This window comes from Heliangelus exortis, chromosome 3 (genome assembly GCF_036169615.1).
Source record: "Heliangelus exortis chromosome 3, bHelExo1.hap1, whole genome shotgun sequence".
Lineage (NCBI taxonomy): Eukaryota > Metazoa > Chordata > Aves > Apodiformes > Trochilidae > Heliangelus > Heliangelus exortis.
The window spans coordinates 68,771,887-68,793,004 of record NC_092424.1 but is presented as its reverse complement, the minus strand read 5'-3'; the positions used below and the strand labels follow the sequence as shown (position 1 = coordinate 68,793,004).

General features: G+C 35.7%; 1 protein-coding gene across 4 annotated transcripts in view; it reads right to left on the bottom strand.

The window, feature by feature from the left end:
• Window positions 1-21,118, bottom strand: part of REV3L (REV3 like, DNA directed polymerase zeta catalytic subunit) — a 116,292-nt gene that overhangs the window by 53,197 nt on the left and 41,977 nt on the right. For 3 of the 4 annotated variants that reach the window (XM_071741140.1, XM_071741141.1, XM_071741142.1), the window contains exons 2-10: window positions 18,405-18,594; window positions 15,398-15,472; window positions 13,815-13,975; window positions 9,686-9,782; window positions 2,697-2,791; window positions 2,000-2,104; window positions 1,004-1,088; window positions 770-918; window positions 354-482 (exon numbers count right to left, since the gene is read on the bottom strand). In XM_071741140.1, the coding sequence (XP_071597241.1) occupies window positions 354-482; window positions 770-918; window positions 1,004-1,088; window positions 2,000-2,104; window positions 2,697-2,791; window positions 9,686-9,782; window positions 13,815-13,975; window positions 15,398-15,472; window positions 18,405-18,594 (1,086 nt within the window). Of the gene's footprint in view, window positions 1-353; window positions 483-769; window positions 919-1,003; window positions 1,089-1,999; window positions 2,105-2,696; window positions 2,792-9,685; window positions 9,783-13,814; window positions 13,976-15,397; window positions 15,473-18,404; window positions 18,595-21,118 lie in introns of those variants that run through there. The other variant, XM_071741144.1, reaches the window with a different exon arrangement.

Sequence of the window (21,118 nt, the reverse complement as noted above, 5' to 3'; positions counted from 1 at the left end):
CAACAATCAAAATCCTCTTTATTCTGATAGTTTTAGTCCCATAACCCTGGGAGCATAAGGAAGGGCAATACCCATGAGACATTGCCTTGAGCTGACCTGACAAAAGGACAGGCTTAGTGATCCCGTAAAGCACAGAACAGCCTCTCCAAATACACTGTTTTGGTGACATTTTTAGAAAATATAAGGTGGTTTTTTTGGTGGTGGTGGTGGTGGTAGGGCATGTGTGTATGAAGCCTCAATCTCCTCAAGATGAAGTACTTACTTTCTTTCATGACTGGTAACGTGAGCGAACACAACAGAGACTGTGGAACAATAAAATAGCCTAGTAAAAAAGACATTCCAGTTATACTCACTAAAAACTGCAGTCTGACTCAGTCTTTGAGACAAAGGCTGAAAGCTCTGACTATTCTCCACAATGTTTAAAATTGCCTCTTCATTAATAAGTGCTTCCTCTTCTTTACCAGTATGCATCCTATTGGATTCTTTAAAAGAAAAACAAAAAGTGAAAGGATAAAACTTCAAGGAGTCACAGACATCAATACATTATGATAGCAAGCCACTTTAAAATGTATTTTACTATTCAAATGTTTCTATTATCTACTACAGGAAAATTTAAAAAGGCTTACAGTAATGAAAATAAAAGCTAAACTACTCTTTGTTTTTTCATGACTGTCAATCAGATCTTCCTTGACTTATTTCTGCTAATAGTATAAACAGCCAAAGCATGACAGATTTATGCCTAAACAATTATGCTATTAAAAATACTCACCTTTGTTCATCTTTTTATCTTTATGCACTTCTACCATATTAGCTGGAGTACACTGAAAGGCTTCAGGAGAAAGTACCTCAGAATGTAGTGTTAGCTCAGCAGAGAACTCCTCTGATCCATTACTGTAGTCCACTGATCCTGACAACGTTCTAGTTAATTGAAAACCAATTTTTAAATGCATATTTAAAGTTGGCATAGAATACTACACTTTATGACAAATGGATGAAAACTTACACAGAGAAGTCATTTTGCTTGAGGATTTCTTTAAGTCTCTTCTGAAAAAATTTCTCGCTTTCTGTTGCTGGCACAAATCCACGGTCTTTGAAAGGAAAAAAAAATTCATGTTATTCAGTTTTACTTTGACCTCTCAACACAGACAACAACTAAAATTACTAATTCTATTGGGAAACGGCTCAAAGTTGAAGTGTCCACTAATTTAAAGAGCCACATTTGAGGGCTGATTTTTCAAGTGTCTTGAAACATTTTTAAATACTTTACATATTTCTGTTGATCTCATTTACAACTGTATGAACAGCATTTACAGATCACATTGCAATTACATCAAGGTAAGCATTCAGGAAAAGAACCATCAGTGAATAATTTTGAAAAATTTGGCTTACGCAGTCTGAATAATGTTACACAGAAATGGAGGGAAAAAAAGTCAGAAAGCAGTCTGCCTCGTTCCTTCTTGCAATCCTCTGGCTTACTTGACAAATACCATTCATATTTAAAAGAAACATAGCCTAGGTTCTACAGAAAATAGCTCTGCTCATTATGCAATCAGTGCAATGAATTTCACATCAAAATACAAGGCCCACCCTTTTAGAATTTTCATCTAACATCACCTCAACGATAACTGCACAGAAATCCAAAGGAACTCTCATTGTGCATATACTACCATGAAAAGCTTGAATAGGAGAGATTTAATGTTGCCAGTATTTACACATTTAAATGTTTTTTCATCACAAAGCATGCAATCTTAACTGTCATGAGAATTCCTTCTGCCTAGAATGCTTTGCAGCTAGCTGAACCAAGATGGTTTTAGGCAAGTTTATGTATCTTGTTTTAAAATTGAAATACATATACCGGGCAATCAGTAAGCTTGGAACTGAAACAACAGTACATCTAAAAAGCAAGCCCTCAAACTTCATATACTGATTTAAATTCTGCCTCCTGCTTGTTTCTCATTCACAGTTCTTGATAAACAGCTGCACACTTTTTCCTTTTTACCTTGTGACTCAGGTGGCTTAATCTGAGAAGATTCACATTTCTGTCTCCGTCGCTGCTTTTCATCTTCCCATATAGCTTGCAAACCAGGGTTCCTGCCAATCTGGGCTGGAATATGCAATAATACATCAAGGGAAATCTGTCAATGTGATGAAAAGTATTCTTTCCTCCAAATCAGATTCTGACATTCTTCATCTCTTTTGTCATTCTAACCTGTTATTTTTTTTCTTTAATTGCAATTCTTGCCTTACTCTAGGCTTCAGCGTTATGTAAAAGTTAAGATGCAGCTTAATTTGTTTTCTAGATCTCCCGTTTGTTACCTAGATCTGGATTTTGCTGGTCTTCTCACCAAGTATTGCCTATACATATATATGCCTATATGTGTGTACATACACACATATGCTGATATTTCACTTGCTGTCCTTGTAGGACAGCATTGTCTATTACGCATTAACAAAAATATCTTTCTATTGCTCTTAATAGGCAAGATTAAGAGCCTATTAGGCCAGTCTTTCTTGTAACTAGTTTTCTTCCAGAGTTGACTAAATTTTAATTATTTTTTTAACTTTATAAATGTGTAGATCAATAACTCACTAATATTAAAATCTGGATTGTGGCTTAACTACGATGTCGTTTTAAAAAGATGAAAATACAGCTCCTGTACTAAAACATTTTACATGAAACATTATTAACACTTCACCTTCAATATCCAGTTGATTTAAAATATCAGCAGCTACTGCATCCACCTCCAATTCACAGGTACTTTGTGGCTCAACACCTTTCAACATCAAAGAGCTGTGACAACACAAATACCACAAGTTAATTTTGTCATTATGCTGATTTTGAAACATGCATCATGACTGTTTTCTAATCAAACTAGTACCTAAGATATTTCAGGGGGAATAGGGGTGAATACCTGTGAATACAGAACTATCAGTTCTCATCCTAATCTGCAAGTCCTTAAATTAAAGGACATTATCCAAACCTAATTAGACAAGAAAATTATATCTCCCTCTTAAAGGGAGAAGAGAAAAAAAGTGATAAACAACTCTAAATACTACAGTTGTTACAGTAATGTTCTCCTCCACAAACACAAGTTAAAATGTTCTATTAAAAACTCTCTGCTTAGAGGACCATACGCATTCACATGATCTTATGCCCTGACAACACAAGAGCAAGAATTTTTCTCTCTCATTCACAGTTCAGAGCAATACAAAACAGTTTAACACTTGAAAGCAAAAAACTGTTGTGTTTCAAACTGTTGTTTAGGTAGCTCAGGGGGATAGCCTGGTGAATATAAACATGGTATTAGCATCCCAAACATGAGTAGAACCAAGGATAGCTTGATATAGACTTAAATACTAGAAACAAAGTCTTGCTTGTATAATGATCTCACGATCTTCCTGCTGTTCCTCTTTAGATCTGCTAAGGTCAGTGGCCTTCCACCTGTTGCTATCAGTGAACTAATTTTAAGGATTCCGTGAAGGAAGCTAAGAAAGAGAAAGGTTAATGTGGAAGCCTGCTTGCCAAAATTTTTAGGGAAATATTCAAAGTCCCCTTGTGGCACTCCACGGTTTAAATAGGGTAAACTTCAGTTAAGTTTGCTTAACTGCAGTTAATAATGTTATTGTTTAGGACTCTGTCTAGGTTCATTAACTGGTGACTTACAACATCTACATTCCCTGACATACACAGATCTTCAAATGTCTCAGCCCCAAATATAAGAGATGATTAGTATTTTCAGTGCTCTCTATAAGTTTTGAACAGAGTCACTATAGCACAAGCAGGTAGCAGGAGATGTAATTAAAAGCTGGCTATCTCTGACGCCACCTTTGAAAATAAAGTATTTAACTATCTAGAAGTATTAAATCTGAAAGAAACATAAAATTAGAATGTTTCACTTATAAGAAAAAAATAAATCTAATGACTTACCAGAAAACATCAGAGAACTCAACCAGAAAATACGTTTTTTAATTAAAAGGCTTCAGGACATCACATCATTAACAAGAGATAAGAAGTACACCAAGGGAAAAAAAAACCCAAACAAAAAAAACCAAACCACAAAACTGACCACTTAAACACATTTCCAATCTTTAATATTCTCCAAGAGAAATATATTCACTTCTAAACTCCTACTACAGAGGTCTGTGGTACAGTTCATCAGCAAATTATAGTCTGCATGTAGTTAGGGCTGAAGCTAGTTTAGACTTAAATGTCTTCCTCAGCATGGTTTTCCATGGCCAAAGTGTGTAGATTTGCTCAGTAGAGAGCTAAATAAAACTACTAGGATGCCTCTTGCATGAAAGCTCTAAAATATTTTTCCTGAATTTGAAGCAGTAGAAGACCAAAAAGTTCTCTCAAATGCACTGCAAAAACTGGTTTTAACCAATGTGAACCAGAACAGAACATCAAGGGCTGCTTTCATGGCAGCTTCAGCAGCCTCCTGCTTTATACAATCACACCAGCACTCCTGAGATACTCAGCTCATGCAAAGAATCCATGCTGTAAGTGAAGAACAGAAAAAAGGAGTGCTTCTAAATGGAAATATGCAACATTTCTCCCATCTCACTTCTTCCTGGCCCTCAGCTTTCCTTGCTTCCCCCACAAGAACAACCCTTTCCTCCACAAACTGAAGCCTTACTGCCAAATAGCAAAGGCTGAGATATTATGAAGGTGGTGGTGGTGGGGAATATGTTTATTGTTAGGCTGTAACTACTTTTACTACACCTGTATCTATTTGTCCAACTATTAATAAAATAACATCAGTCAACTGAAATACCAACTGCACTTTGCATAGTGCTTCCCACATTATTAAAGAACACCAAGACCTTACAAAAAACCCAGGAAATTATTTTTAACCATAAAAGAATGATATGCTCAAAAAGACCATTTTATTTACAGCTTGTTAGATTGTTTAGGTGAAGAACTGGACAAGATAGAAATAAAAAGTGTTTTAAATGTAAGCAGAAATTAAACCACTCCTAGAATATGTATTTACAGGCTCATATAAGGGACAACACAAAGAGGACTGAAAGGAGGTCTTGTTATTTGGTCATTGACTCTTTGTATATATCACTGTTATATAAAGTTCAATTTGTATTACTAGTTGCTATTGCTCAGTTGATGCGTAACTTGGCTTCTGAATAAGAAAGTCTCCAATGTAAGGCTGATAGGTTTTACTGTGATAACATCAATGTCTCTACAGCAGACTGAGTTTTCAAGAATCATATTTGCTCTCCTACAGTATCACCTTAAATTAGTGGAACTTTTATTGGAAACTATAATCCTGTGCTAACTAAGAAATAAACAGAAATCTCAGCAATTGGATTTTAAATGGAGTTAGGGATAAGAAAAAAAGAAAGGGGCATCCTGAAAGTCAATCTTAAAAACTGCCTGAAAATTAACATTTTGAAAGCATACAGTTTAAAAGCAGAGCAAACAAAGCTTCCAGAATAATATCTTGGCAACCATATTTTAAAATTTGTGATGCCACATTCTGTGGCTGCACTAATGCATTAAATGTTTTTTTTTTATTGTGTATTTCATTTTCATTTTGTAAACCTATGTTTTACTCAGTTATAGAAAGTTCTACTCTGCCTTCTTTTACTGTATTCTAAACATTCAAAAGCACACTGGCATAAATTATCAAACACTTATCATACAGAAATAATGAACAACTGAAAAATACTATGCATTAATATGTGATTACTAATCCCTCCAAGTCAGCAGTACTGCTTCAGAGTTATTTGGAGAATTAAGACCCCAGACCACAGGACTCCTAAGCCAAAGTGTGTTGGTGTGTTAGCAGAAGTAGACTGCCCATGCCCTAACACATACTTTATTGCCATCACTTTCCAGTCATGCCATCAGCTGAGAATCAATTCCATAAAATCATTAAAATGCATACTTTTCATGTCACTCACTTTGGGTGCTCATATTTATCAAAGCATTCAGAGACTGCCTACACGGCAGGCGACAGGCTCTGCAGGCAAGCTGAAACTTGCATTTTGATCACATAAGAAATAACTGCAAGATCACCAGGAAACAAGAAAGAGAGAAGAGGCTGCAAAGATTCTGTCTGCTCCCTTCATGAAATCAAAGCATTCCTGGAGCAAGTGAAACAAGTTCACACTACAAAATGGGTATCGATATGAGAAGAGTTTCTGACTGAAATCAAGTTTCTGATGAAACAAGTTCTGTGGTGCCCACATCCTCAAGTATTTCTAAACTGAGGATAGTAGATAAAACGTTAACCCCACAGAGGATCTGAAAGATGTCACTCAACTACACTGATAAGGACTCTGAACTTTGACATATTAATTTTCCATATTCTGTTCATGGAAGAAGAAATTTGTTTGCAGGATGTTCCAGTGACATGAATAATGTGCACATTTTGTTAAGAATCAAACAGCTAGATAAAAACATGTACATCCTGACAAGTGAGAAAAGCAATTATGACAGCCACATACTTAGTAGAAATCTGTAACGTTATACAACCGCTAGACTACTCATTATTGTTATTTGCCAGATCACTTTACCATAAACTAGGATTCAGTAGCAAACCAAGGATTTAAAAAAGAAAGTTTCTCAAAAGTTTTCTACCAATCATTCTGCTTTAGCACATCATGTCCAAATCATAGAATCATAGAATAGGCTGGGTTGGAAGGGACCTCAGAGATCATCGAGTCCAACCCTTGATTTATATCAAGTATACTTTAAATCAAGTATACTTGATTTAGTACACAAATAGCATACTGGCAGATTACTCCAAGCCTGATGTTTACCAGAAAATTTTCTCACTGGAATTTATGGAAGTGTTCCATCATTTATTATCAGCTAACTGATGGATAACAAATCTGCCTCATGTGGAGAACTCCCATAGTCAAAACTGCTGGACAGCACTGCCAGGCTCAGGTAACTACTGCCTATTTTAAGGTGGGCTTTGTAGGTTCCAGTCTGCTAACAGTGGTGATTATCATACCTAAAAGCCTTACAGCATCAGGGATTCCTTAGCACTAGTGGCTTGGACATTTGTCTACTCTGGGACAGAATCACCATAAAATTAGATTAAAAAAAAAACAATTGTCCTTTGCCTAGTACAGTATCCTCATTACAGAAGCAAGTTAGTAATTTAGAGATTTGCCAGGAGCAAGACAGAACATGGCTGGATTAAGTGCTGTTTTGGAGAAGTTACAGTATATCAGGGTGCTGTCTAGTACCGGAGAGTGAGTTCAGACAGCAAGAAACTTTGCTATAGTTCAGAAACTTTTTTTGAAATAAGAAACTACTGCTGGCATTTACTCATGCAAAATACTGCTAATGTTTACATACGTAACTTCTGAATATTTTGCATGTTAACCTACCAGTCATCCAGCATCAGATTTAAATACTTGATATACTACTGTATTATAAAGTAAAGAAATGCCAGAACACTGGCACTGCTTCTTTAAACCAGGGAACTTGTCAACTGCCATTTGCAGCAAGGATTTGACAGATACGTGTTGGACTATCTCCAAAATTTATTTGCAATGTACACAATCAAGGATAATGAGTCTAACCAAACAAACAAATCACTAAGAAAACAAGGCATCCCTAGAAATATTGCAGTCTCAAACAATATTTGACTGTTGTTTCCCCTTTTGCTTTTTCTTGAAAGGGCAATATCTGAAGCATATGGGTGAAAAGTAGGGAAAGATTTACGAGATCTTAATTTCTGATATAAAGGACAAGCAAAGGCTCAGAAGTTCATTACTGATACAGTGGAGAAATTCCAAATGCTGATGCCAGTAGTAGTCAAATAGTGAAATACAGTAAGTAAAAGGTTTTTGCTAAATGATTCATAAAACAGTTATGCATCTTAACTTGACCTCAAGAAGACTGGATAATAAAGAGAGGCGACTGCGCTGGTATTGCACAAGAAACAATATAGTTGTTGGTATGGCTATAGAAAGAGACCAAATGTTTGGAATACAGACTATACTTTGTTAAGGAAAGACAGAAATAAAAGAAGGGCAGTTTTACAGGTATCAACGGGAAAAAAAGTATGGAAAAGATGTGAGTCACAATCACTTTAGGACACTGTTACAAGGGTTTCCTTGGATAGGCATCTCATAGAATATCTGGGTCAGATTTACCCACGGCAAGGCTGATCATGACAATTATGGGTCCATTAAGCCAACCTAGATGAAAATTTTAACAATTTAAAAGGAAATAAAGTAGGAAGATAATCTGAAAGGGGAACAAACTGCGGTATGGGTTTAATTACAAGAACACTGTTTTCAACTGAATTCTCCCATAAATAATCCATGAGAAATTATAACAGGCAATTAGTGTTTTGTAGATACAAAACAGAATAAAACCAGGAAAGGAACAGAGTTTAGGATTGTTACTTTGCAGTTGCATGTACATTCTACACTCCTAGAACATGTGTGAGAGCCAGAGATGTACCAGAACAAGTGAGACCACCCCTGGCTATACACACAAGAGCATGGAAGGAAGAAGAAAGAAGGCTTCTGGATACAGTCATGTGGACGAGTGCCTGCAGACATGATGCCCCTGGCTCCTGCTATGCTGGGCTCATCCTTCTCTGGGTTTCACAGCCAGGAAGTGCTACTTTGGCTTCCTTTTATCTGTTTTTTTCACATCTATGCCAAGTGACATCAGATTGTCTAATGTACAATCTAACCCAGCAAAGGTTAAGTAACTTGGCTTACACAATTTAGCCAAATAAAGGTTGAAATGGTACCACATGTACAATCACAACAACCATCAGATGAATGTTGTTTCAAAACCTCCTTAAAGTAGTAGTATGATCAGAAAAACAGCCGCTACCTTGCATGAGTTCAAGTTTTTGCACACTAGAAAAATCTGAAGTATGCTTTGAGGCATTTACTTTCTACCAGGAAAGTGAATGCTCCCGGTACGTAACATTAGAATCAGCGTGGCATATTGAGCCTGAGAAGCTATTCAGAGAAGAATGACAAGAACTACCCAAAGACTCAGAAGACTACTAGATGACAGATTATTTACAGGACCTGCCAAATGTTAGAAAGTAGCTTAAAGAATGAACTTGCAATGGGTAAATCATACAAATGGATGTAGCACCAGATACCATCTGTTTCTCTCCCTGCCCTGGCCCCAAAACCTCAGGTGTAGTCCATATGTTATAGAAGTATAAGCTACTACAAATTACAAGCTGTAGACAAGGAAATGTCTAGAAAAAGGAAGAACACAGGAGAATAACATGAAAATTCTAAGCTGAGATTCTGATGTAGCTACTATTTGAAATGGACAAATTGAAATCCTCTTGACAGCACACTATTCATGTTGGTTAAGGGTGATTACAAAAACAGGACCTGTCAACTGATATGTAAGTATTCTCTCTCTATAGCTACTAAACTTGCTTAGCTTTTCCTCTGAAGTCATTAGCTAGAAATATATCTTACACAAAACAGAAAGCTGAATTTACCACATATACCTTTATCTTCCTGTTAGACTTTTGCAGCTATATACCACAGTGTCAGAGGACCAAAACTATAACAAAAAATTAAATGATTGTTTGGGTCACGTGAAGAGCTTTTTTTTTTTGATGTACCAAAACATGTAAGAGTGCTTTAAATGAGACACTGATATATAAGTTGATGTATACAAAAAAATACAGCACACATTAAAAAAAATAGGCATGCTGACCTTGGTATTTCATCTTCTTCCCATTCAATGAAAGATGCACTGTTTGAATTTTCTGTCAAATTAATTCTGTGACGTTTACTTACACCTGATGTATCACCTACAAAGAAAAACACTGTGAGAATTTAATTCACTTATTCAGCAATATTGTTTAAACATATAATTATAAAACTGCCCTCATTATTGCCAAAATATCTCTAAAGAATAAATAGCACTGCATATCAACTTCAAAAAGTAGCTATGCTATCATATAAATCATCTAACTTTCTTTCTAACAAGTAGATAGATACAATTAAAAATAAAAATACATTCTCAACACACTGACATCATTAGAAATGCATTTGCTGTATTCTAGTCATAGCTTAACCTAAATTTAAACTTTTCCTATTTCAGTGAGTTTCAAAATTAACCAAAGTCTGACGTAAACACCAGAATTCTCAAGTGTCTGGAAATTAAAAGTGTCAATGGAAATTAAAAGCTAAAGAAAACACTAAATTCTGTTTCACAGTTTTTTCTTATCTGCACACTGAAAGAGAATACAGAATTTATTCTAAATGCAATGGTAGCAGCAGGAAGGCAAAACCTGTAATAAAGGCAGATGCTTGATATACAAGTAAAGAAAATGCTGTGTGAGTTTGCTTGGAGGTGCAAAGAAGTGTGCTCCAAAATCATGCTGGAGAAGTCCCCTCTGAAGATTTACTACCTTTCTTGTGGTCTCCTCCTGAACCTGCATTCTTAAGAGGAAGGACAGACAGAACACACAGGTTGTGGTGCAAGAAAGAAAAAGCCCTGGAACGGAGTAGGGAGGAGGTGGAATGGGAGAAGACCTTGAAATTTATTCAGTCTCCCATTTCTGTGTGAAAGACCATCTGGAACCCTGAATTCTCTCAGCTATGCTGGTGCCACGCACTAGTAGGGTTTGGTTTTTTTTATTAAATTAGCCTTTCAAAAATAGCAAAGAGTTTTGCATTTGTTAAAGACAACTGAACAATTCTATTGTCAGAGGCCTTCAGTAAATAATTATTAATTAGAATATGGACTTTTATTCTATAATTTAAAAGGAAACTTTATAAGAGTCTTGTCAGTGTGAATTCCACTACTCAAAATAGCAGAGATAGGGATAGCTCATGCAGCAAAATGCCCTGAATAATACAGTTACTACAGAAGTAATTGGGAAGCACCATAAAAACTGCCTTAAAAGCTACAAACAGAAGCCATTGGCATTAAGCAGCTTTAATTAAATGTATTCCATACCAACCATATTTTGCCCAGGGTAGTTCCTGCAAACCCTGCCTGTACATAAGACTCCTAAATACGTGGACACAGCAAACAAAATCTAAGCTCATGTGGGAAATATGGCACTTAAGTGTGGTGAAAAGGCATGCTTGAAGGAGGAAGGAGCCATCTCACATTCAGCCACATCTGCATTAAGGTGGTCTATGAACTGCAGGTTGCCTAAGCAGGTTGCCTAAGCAGGTGATTCTAGAAAGACAACACAAAATATTGATCCCACTTGCACAGATGCTGCTCAAGCCTTGCATAGCTTAGTGTCTGTGCTGTTCAAAAGTAACAACTTGCCCCTAAGCAGAGCTGATCCAGAAAAAAGAAACAGAACCATGGTTTTACTGTATGACAATTCAGCTAATTCTCTGAATTAAAAATGCAAGCTGTATACTCTGCATAAAAATGCCTCTCTTGATATTTTTCATCTGCAATTTGATTATTTTGAGTTGACCAAATGGGATTGAACAGACGTATATTTTAAAGGAAAATACATCACAGCACTTACGCAAGCTTACAGGCCAAACTGGTAAGATATACACTATTATTTTTAAAAATAATATGCAGTTCAAATACCATGCCAGAGCATGGTATTTGTTTCAGTGCATTATTCCTTTTCTTATTCCTTATGAACCTTAGTTTCAAATACTTCCAAAAATAAAGGCTGTATTATTTTGTTTCTTCAGTAAAGTTCCTCATAGGGATAGCGATTTAAAAATATTCAATATTCTCTTATTCTTTACATGAAGATCTTTAAAGACAACAGCAGTGACACATCAAGGACTCTTTCAGAGTCATAGTACATAAGAAGATTCAATACTGAAAATAAAACTTTGTAATGTTTTTTAGTGATATTTGGTGCATGAATGAATTTGCAGCCTTCTTCCTCACTATCCATAAAGAGAAGAGCACGAAAAAAAAAGCTCTGCATCTTCAGGATAGAGGCTGATGAAGGTGGAGTATTCCTGCTACTATAAATTTCCTGCTGACCTCTCTCAGCCTTCAAAACACACTTATCTCAGTGAGAAAAATACCACAGGCAAATAGGCTCCTGAGGCTGCTTACTTACATTTAGGAACAGACCTACTATTGAATTCTCTGTTCCTTGCCAGACCCAGTTTTATATCATCATCTGCAAGAGAAGAAAAGTGTTTGCTATACAACTTCAGGCAAAGGCTTTTGCTGACACCTGCCCTGCAGAGCACAAGTTACACTGGACTAAAATGAATGCCCACTCCCAAGACAAAGAAGCTGTGGAAGGGGTAAGTATGTCAGTTGTAGGCAGAAACTGTCCTCTCTACACCACTTCAACATATCTGAGCTTAGAAAGGATTACACTTCTCAGGAAGGGATGTTGTGCAAGGACTGGCTTCTTGACTGCATTGCTTCTACAAGGGTGTACCATGAAGAAACCATTTGTCTCTCAGCTGCTGTGGTAGGAGTAGAAGAGAGCGATCCTGTGCCTAGGGACTGCAACAGACTGAGGAAGGCTACTGATATATGTGTGATGTGGAGCCACTCAAAGGGGTATGAATCTTGCCAGGAGTGCTGCTGCCATTATCTGATCTAATCAGGACAAGGTTTTCTTGCTTTTTTCCTATTGGATTCTCCTCTACCAAAACAGTGGTCTCAGCCCATGCTATGCTTTCACCCTCCCCATTCAAGAACTAGGTCTCTCTTCCTTAAATAAATGAAAAAGGAAAACATAAATAGCTCATGACTATCATCTATCGTCTGAAAGAGAGAGGGAAAAGAGCTATGGAAGAACAAGGCCACTTCAGGCATCTGGAAGATTAAAGTTATCAGATTGTAATTTCACAGGAATGAAGACCATGAAGATGCTCTGTACATAGCTGAGCTTTTGCCTTTCTACAGTTTTGACACCAGCAAAAAGCGTGGGCTGTTGCTGAATATGAAGAATATTTTTCTTTAGATGAGAGTCAGTTATGAAACCACATGAACTAATCTGTTGCTGTCCGAATAGATACACATAAGAATAATGGGAAAAAATTAATCAGCATGTTTCTTCCTTTCTGTTTTTTTACAGAAGGACACTTTACCATTCTTTTCAACTCTTGCCCTAGTTGTAGGAACAGTTATAAATTACGTAAACAATACTTACTTTCTAAATGTGAAGTACCAAAGATGCAGTTTTCCTACTGCCATTCCCCTACATCCTGAAGCATTTAAATAACATGGATGTTCTTGCCAACCTTCATCTTTATGTAAGTATTTACAAACAAAATGCCAAGGTAACTCTTTAAAATGAAAATTTAAAATACTTCCTTGCTCAGACATTTATATTTAAAATTTCAGCCTAGAACAAATGTCTTTAGGAAAAATACAAGCATTTTTATTAGAAACAGTATTTGTCACCAGAATGATGAGCCATAATTTTGTAAAAACAATACTGCATTAAAAAAAAATTAATTATGATTGACACAGGGATGAAAAACAAATGTAAAAAATTGGAGCAATGGTACCACTATGCTATCTCACCAGTAATTTTTTTAAAATAAATAAGAAAGGCTTTAAATCTTCTAAACTGAAAAAAAGTGTGCTCATCTTTTGAAAATGTACACAGCAGCACTGCTGATGGAACATGTTTCTTGATACACAGCATCTTGTTTCACGAGGCAGACTCTCCCTCAGTCTCAATACACAGGCACAAAAAGGAAAAATGATAGAAAGGTACACACAGACTTGGATTTGACACAGAAAGAAAGCTATAGGGAAAAAATCATTCAGCCACAAAGTGTAGGAAAAACCTGACAGCTAGTGACATCTTGTTCAAAATGGTAGTTTTTAGCCTCTGAAACGATTATTCAGTCTTAAGAAATAAACACCTTACTTTTTCTCCTTGCCTTTCTGAATTTGACAGCAGCCAGCTTTATTAAATTCATTCCATATAAGTTGTAGTCTATAAAGAGTTGAAGGAGGTAGGGAATATGGGCTTCATGAGGCTGGTAAGATTTGTTCATTATGGCTCCGCCTTGCAGAAGCTCACATACTCTAAAATTAAAGACAATTAGGACAAAATCAATAAATTATTCCAGTACAATACTGATATCTGATTTTATAAAAATATAAAATACTTAAAAGTTCTTAAATTTTGCCTTAGTTGTATTTTTAACTTAAGAATTTTGTATTCACAATCACAGATGCATGTAAGTAATCTCTGCTAATAGGGATTGGATATCTGGATGTTAATTACAAAAAAGCTGTGAATTATTCAGCTTAAAAAAGCAAACACAAAAACAACAAAATCCTTGAAAACTCATCATGTCATGTACTATTCCTGCAACTAATCCGAAGTCACTACAATACATGGAAGTCTTTCTACTGAGTAACTGTGGCAGCTGCATGCCTACACACCAGTGATAAGTTTGAAAGTCATAGGAAGACATAGGAAGATGTCTTGCAGTTTTATAGTTACATACTGTATACATATATTTGTCCTGCAGTTTATATATATATGTCTTGCAGTTTTATAGTTACATACTGTATACATAGTATTTTAACAGCTTCCTGGAAGCATGAAAAATCTGCTCTTTAAAGCACCTATGTGTTTAAAAATAACTGCAGGTATTTGCATAATTGTGAATTGGTGCAATACGTTTATCTCAAAGAAAAGAACAAAGCATTTCTAAATGCAACAAATTGGATTAAAAAACTAAAGTTTTATACAGATACGCCACAGTCCTTATTCAGATAGGAGTAATCAAATAGGAGATGTTCCAAAGTTGGAGAACAACCAAAACAGCAGAAATAACTGTCACATCACATATGCATATAGATTACATTAAGACAGAAATTTAACATAATACAAAATTCTACTGGCCTAGAACAAAAAGCAGACAATTCTACGATCATGTTTTTAAAAAAATACAGTTCCTATAGGTAATACTGTATACTCCAGGGATTTCAGTTTATTCTTGAGAAATTATTCCTCCTTATTTACTCCAGAATTAATTGCAACTACTGAGATAGTTTGAAATCAACTGTGCTTTCATTTAACAGAACTTTATTAAGAAATAGAGAAACTGTCTAACAACAAAAAGTATATTTTAGTTTTAATAGTGAGTGCTGGAATTAAGAAACTTAAAAATGCACTTTGTAATATATATGAGAGAGTACTACATTGGTAAGAGTTACAGGAAAAGTAACCTGATGAAAATTTGCTCAAGTGTTACAAGAATTAAATAGAAGACAAAAAGGCAAGTACATTCTAGTGTTGCTTTCCTAACATATTACTGCTTCAAAAAGCTTATTGGTGTGCTTAAAATTAGTGATTTTTAATGTGTTTTGAAAACCACGGACAATAATTTTGTAGCTTTTATTTTGTTAAGATGTGGGTGAATCTTGCATTAAAAAGTGAATGCTGAATCAAGATATAAGGAAATGAGCCAGGAGATCTTATCACCACATACTTACCTTTTTACCATTGCAGGATTGTAAAGATAAATCTTCATAAACTGTCTCTCCTTTTCATGGTAACCATAAAAGGGCCTGAAGAGGAAGAAGTAAAATCAAGAAGGTAGCCAGTTATGGTATGGCATTTATTGAACTATATTTTATTATAAAGAGTATTAAAATCCAGAGGAATAAATTAGAAGGTAAACTGCATGTCCAGGAGAACAAAAATTCCCATGTCAGACCACTACATTATTATATAAAATCTTAAGAATAAAAAGACTAGCAGTAGAAAAAAAGGACTAGGACCTAGGTGTGTCAATATACCCAGTAAATAAATAGAAGATACTTCTGGGTTACATTGTTTCTCACTTTCCCTACCTGTAAGCATACTGATGGAAAACCATCATAATACTATTTTTAATAAATTTATCAGTGCTATCTGCTTCAAAAACTGTCTTCAGCCTTTCTGACAAATGCTGCAATAAAGTCCTTAAGGACATTAGTTCTACAGATCAGGTGTAAGAGAGTAAACACTGGCTGTATCATATAAATAACCACACAATGAAAACAGCTTCAAGAATGAATAGTTACCCCTTCTCAGTGATTACTAATCATCTCATGCACTAAATGAGGCATTAATCCTGAAGAAAATAGGATTTGGGAATGCAATTAAAGAATACATAGCATAATGAATATGTCAAGACTAAACTAAGGTTGAACAGGCAGCATTGATTCTGGTATTACTTGCCTGAATTACTGACTTTTCAACATCTAGAATTCTAATCTAATCTAACATGCTTGTAAAACCACATATTAAGGAAACAGGCCATAATTCAACACATTGGGTGAATGCAAGAAGTCTACGGTTTGCAGTAACCCCACACAAAGTCAAGAGAAATTCAGGAAAGCATACATTAAAATGTTACTTTACAAAATAATGCAAAATGTATTTATCAAAAATATAAAAAATGCAAAAAATGCTTACTCACCAATTGTAAGTAGTAGTTCAATAGTAAGAGGGATTTCAGTACTAAATTACACAAATTCAGCAGAACTGCGCCACTACAGTATTAACACTGCTGTCCTTAGTATAGTTAAATACATACATCACAAATATCTCTAAAAGCTGGACTGAACTGTTTAAAAAGTGTTCATTAAGCTAAACAAGAGCTAAGTTGAAACAACAAGCTTAAAGCTGTTAAGCTGGAAAAAAAAGGAATCAGATCTTGTATAGTGAAAAAATCTCTTAGAGATAATATAAACCTAATGATAGATTATATACATTGTACTATAATGACTCAATGTGCTGTAGGCATGTAAATTAAAATCTACTTTAAAAAAAAAGAAGTCAGCACTTGCATGGCAAGTGATCCATACTCACACTGACATGGCAGCATGGAGAGAAAGATTTAAAACACTTCCAAGGTTAGCTATGAACACCTACTTTAACTTCACAATGCACAAGGACAGCATATTTTGTCTTGCTATTCCTGAATCTTCACTATGATTGGAAGTTAATGCAAAAAAATTCTTATGTTAAACCTAACACCTTTACTACTTTACTATACAACTTTCCTGCTAAGGCAGAAAAGAAGGGATAAAATAATTTCCAAGATTTAAAGAAAAAACATAGATTTCTCACCACAGTATCTAGGAAGAGAACCTGACTGTGGTCAGAACAGAAGAAAGGAGATCTGTGTAACTACATAAGCATGTCTACCTACCCAGGTAAAGATGAAGGTGCATTACAATTTCTGTTAGGTGCTTCCCATTAGCAAACAAAAATACATGGAACAATTTCCTATGCTTATTTGAGGCAACGAGCATCTGATGTTCAGTAATGATAGTTTTCAATCTCTAAGGCAAGAGAGGTGAAAAAGGGACAGGTTCTCCTACTACCTGCCTGTTGTTTCCTCACTGATTGGAAGAAAAATTGTCTTCAGCAGTTTACTCTGCCCAGCTTTCACTGTTGAGCTGAACAGTTACACTACAACTCATATAGCTGCCACAAAATGAAGAAATCTGGTGGGGTAGCTTCTTTGCTACTGCAAAACCGTATCAAACATTCTGATTAAAAATTAAATAAAGGTTTTGAGGCCACTTTGCTAAGAGATATATAGACGTTGTCACTAAAACTGACTGGGAATAGAAAGATTATCTTACTGAAGTTAACAGTCAGAAATTTTTCCAAAGTGTGTGAAAAAAAAGAATAAATAAAAGATAGTGCTGCACAACACTGAAAACTAGCATTCATGTTGTTTTGAAGATAAACATTAAAAAGTCAATGCATGCATATATTCTAACTGTGTTCTTCCAGGACAGCTCCCTACTATTCACAATGATTTGACATAATTGTCAGTCCTTGGTTATGCAAATTAATAAATAAAATATCTTAACAAAAATTAAGAGAATCCTTAAAATATTAGCATTAAATAATAGCATATAGTACCAGCAGTAGCATAAAGTTAGGCAAAACAAAATGCAACAATTAGCTTGATAGATAAGTACATTAATGTTTAAGAGCCTCTGCTTCATGGTCTATAGTGCAGGTAGAATCAGATGCACAAACACAACCTGACAGTCTCTGGGATGTGCTTCCTAAAAGGGCTATCTTAGACAAACAGAGAAAAGACCAGCTAGAATCAGGCTCCTGTAAAACAGGCCTGATCACAGGGAACCCAGAATAACTTCTAGAGGTAGAAAATGCTGGCTGGAAAGTCCTGCTGTAATAGCAAAGACAGACAAAGCTAAAAGCAACAGATTTGGAAAAACAACAGAAACTAGAAACCAATGACAGGAAAAAAATGGGAGTGCTAAAGAGTTTGGAGGAAAACCTGTTGGCTAAAGTCAAAGCAAGTCAGAAGAGTTGTTTAGTTGTTTACAGGCCTAGATGAAGACACACATGGTGGGAAAGAAAAAGGAAAAGCACTGCAGTCATCCAAGTCCACAGTAAGTGCTTCTACGTAGAATAATTGCAAAAACGTTTCAAAACAAATAAACAAAAATTCTAACAGGTCATACTTACATTCCAGATACTAATGATACTTTGAACACATGTTGAATAGTAGAAGATGGATTGCCTAAAGCAACATTAAGTGCTCTGTCAATGCTGAATGCCACTTGACGAAGATAATATTCTGGGTGCTGTCCAAAACCATCATATGGTACATAGAGGTAAGGAAAGATACCATGTAAGTGGAGACAAGTCTTCTGACCTAAAAAGAAAAGGTAAACATTTATTTCCTAATGACAACATCTTTTCTTCTTTTAAGTACAGGTTATTTTTGTGTTCTGTAGACAGGATAATTGTATAAAGCAAGTTTAGGTGTACTTCAAACAAATGGTACCAATTATAGCAGTTCTCACATTTGTTTAAATGACATAAGCAATGCAAGAAGGAGAGGGTCACATGCCACACACTGGCAAATTCTCCTGTATAGAAGCGTAATCCTAACAATTTTCTTTCTAATAATAACACAGTACCTCTCTGAGAACAATTTTGCATACTGAGTCAGTGTTGGACAGTTAATGATTTCTTGGCCTTTGTGAAAATTTAGCAGTATCAAAGTTCTTCCCATTCTTCACTGGGGTGAGCATACAACCTCTCAGATACTAAAATGAATGTCCAGGGCATCTATGAAGTCACTCAGTATTGTAGTAATTAAAGGCATAAGCTGCTATTTACAAAAAAAATCAGGCGATTTTAATTTTTTTAGAAGTCTTTACTGCACATGCAGGTCTCTGGACTTCTAACAACACACTTACTTCCCAGCATTAGCTTTCATGACTCTGAAATAGCAGAATGAAAGAATACACCATGAAAACCATTGTGCTCAACCACAGCTTGAGCTTCTGCTTCAGACAAGGCAGTATGGTAACGTGGACTGGAATCTCCCAGATCTACCACAGTTTTGGGGGGCTAGTCTCAGGCATAATGCATGTTCTCTGCTCATTCCTCACCAGGACACAACAGAAGGTGCTGTCACTGCCAAAACATTAGATTGATCCTGCTCATTACCCTTCCAGCCCCTAAAATTGTTCATGAATTCTCACTGGTCAAAAAAAAGGTGTCACAGAAAAATACTATAAGCACGTGTTGGTGATTGACTCCCAATGACAGACAAAATCTTGTATTTTTCCTGGATAAGGTCTCTGCATGAACATAGCAAAACAGTACCTAAAGGCTGTGCTTTTGCCAACCAGGAGATAAATATTACAGAAAAAGAGGTAGCACAGCTTCACTGATCCACAATAGCAATGAAAATATTTTCAAAAGTCTATTATTTCAAACTGGGATTATTTCTCAGGAGGGGGACTTAGCCTGAACTGCTTACACTCATTTATCTCCAAATCAGTGCTACACTGGTCACCCAGTGAAGATAGCTTTAAGTCAACTAAAGTACAGGAAAAACAGTTTCAGAAACAGAACTGCTTTCAAATGTTTACACCTGTGGGATGCATGCCTCCAAAAACCACAAACAGCATAGGGTTTTTCTATTGTATTGTTATTTCTTCAAATATTTATGAAAGCTTCACATAATGTCTAGAAGTGAAAGAAACTGCTCACATGATGGTAGCACAAGTTAATTTTCCAGTGAATTATATTCTTCCTTTAAGTCAACCCCACCAAGTTTCTTCAGCAATCTTTAAATACATGTTATATACATACATAACACAGAAGTCACCATCTATGATGAATTCTGGCCATGTTTTTTTTTTCCTTTTATATGTCAGGGAAGACTTTGTCCCCCTAATGTGGGACAAATAATTTATTAGTAGAATGTAAACTTAGACAGCATTGATCCGTGCAGTGGTAGCAGACCATTTATTTTGTGTACTGAGTCACCAACCAATCCAAGTGTTAACTCAAGCTATACTATTACTGACTTAAAATGAAGGATTCCTTCTCCCTCCCTGACATAATTAATAGTAGTTTAAGGCTCTACAGTTCCACAATTTTTTTTCCAGTAATACCTCTGAACTCATGTTCTTTTTAAGAAAAGCTTAAAACGCCCTTTTGTTTTATAGGTTGCCCAGCTGCTCTGAGTTATAGTTAATCTACATTTCCCCAGAAAACAAAATTTTAAAGCACCAGAGTAAAAACAATTGTGAGACAGTCTAAAATTGCTGTACTTACCATTCATGCTCCTTTTAAGTTATGCAAGATAATTAATGCTTTTATATCTAGCACCTGATTTCTTGAGTTAATTGAATTTTAAAAACAATATATCCATTTCTACTGCAGCTATTTAGTAGTTCTTGCTGAAGTGAAATGCCATTTTACTGTTGAATAAAAAAAGAACATGTATGAAGAAAGCTTCCTTCTATTCCTTTCTGTCCGTGGCACCACACTACCCTTTATCTGCAAAAGGTCCATAAAAACACTATAACGTTAAAGTGACCAAAGAGTCAAATTACCACCTAGCTCCAAGGAAACCTTATAGAACACGCACACTGAGCTGCTTTTCATTTTTGATTCTGCCAAAAAGAAGCAAGCCAACTGCTGATCTAAGACTTCTATTAGGCCAGCAGCTGCCAAGTCACACGGGTTTATACAGCTACTCACCTTGATCCTTGTTAATACTGACATGTTTACCATGATACTTGGTTAAACTGCTATTTTTATTTACAATCCACATTACTACAAGTCTTACCCTGCTAGTATTAACAACAGAGTAATTTGCTTCCATCAGTTAAATAAAATGCACCAAATTACACTAAATGTCATGGTATTAAGTC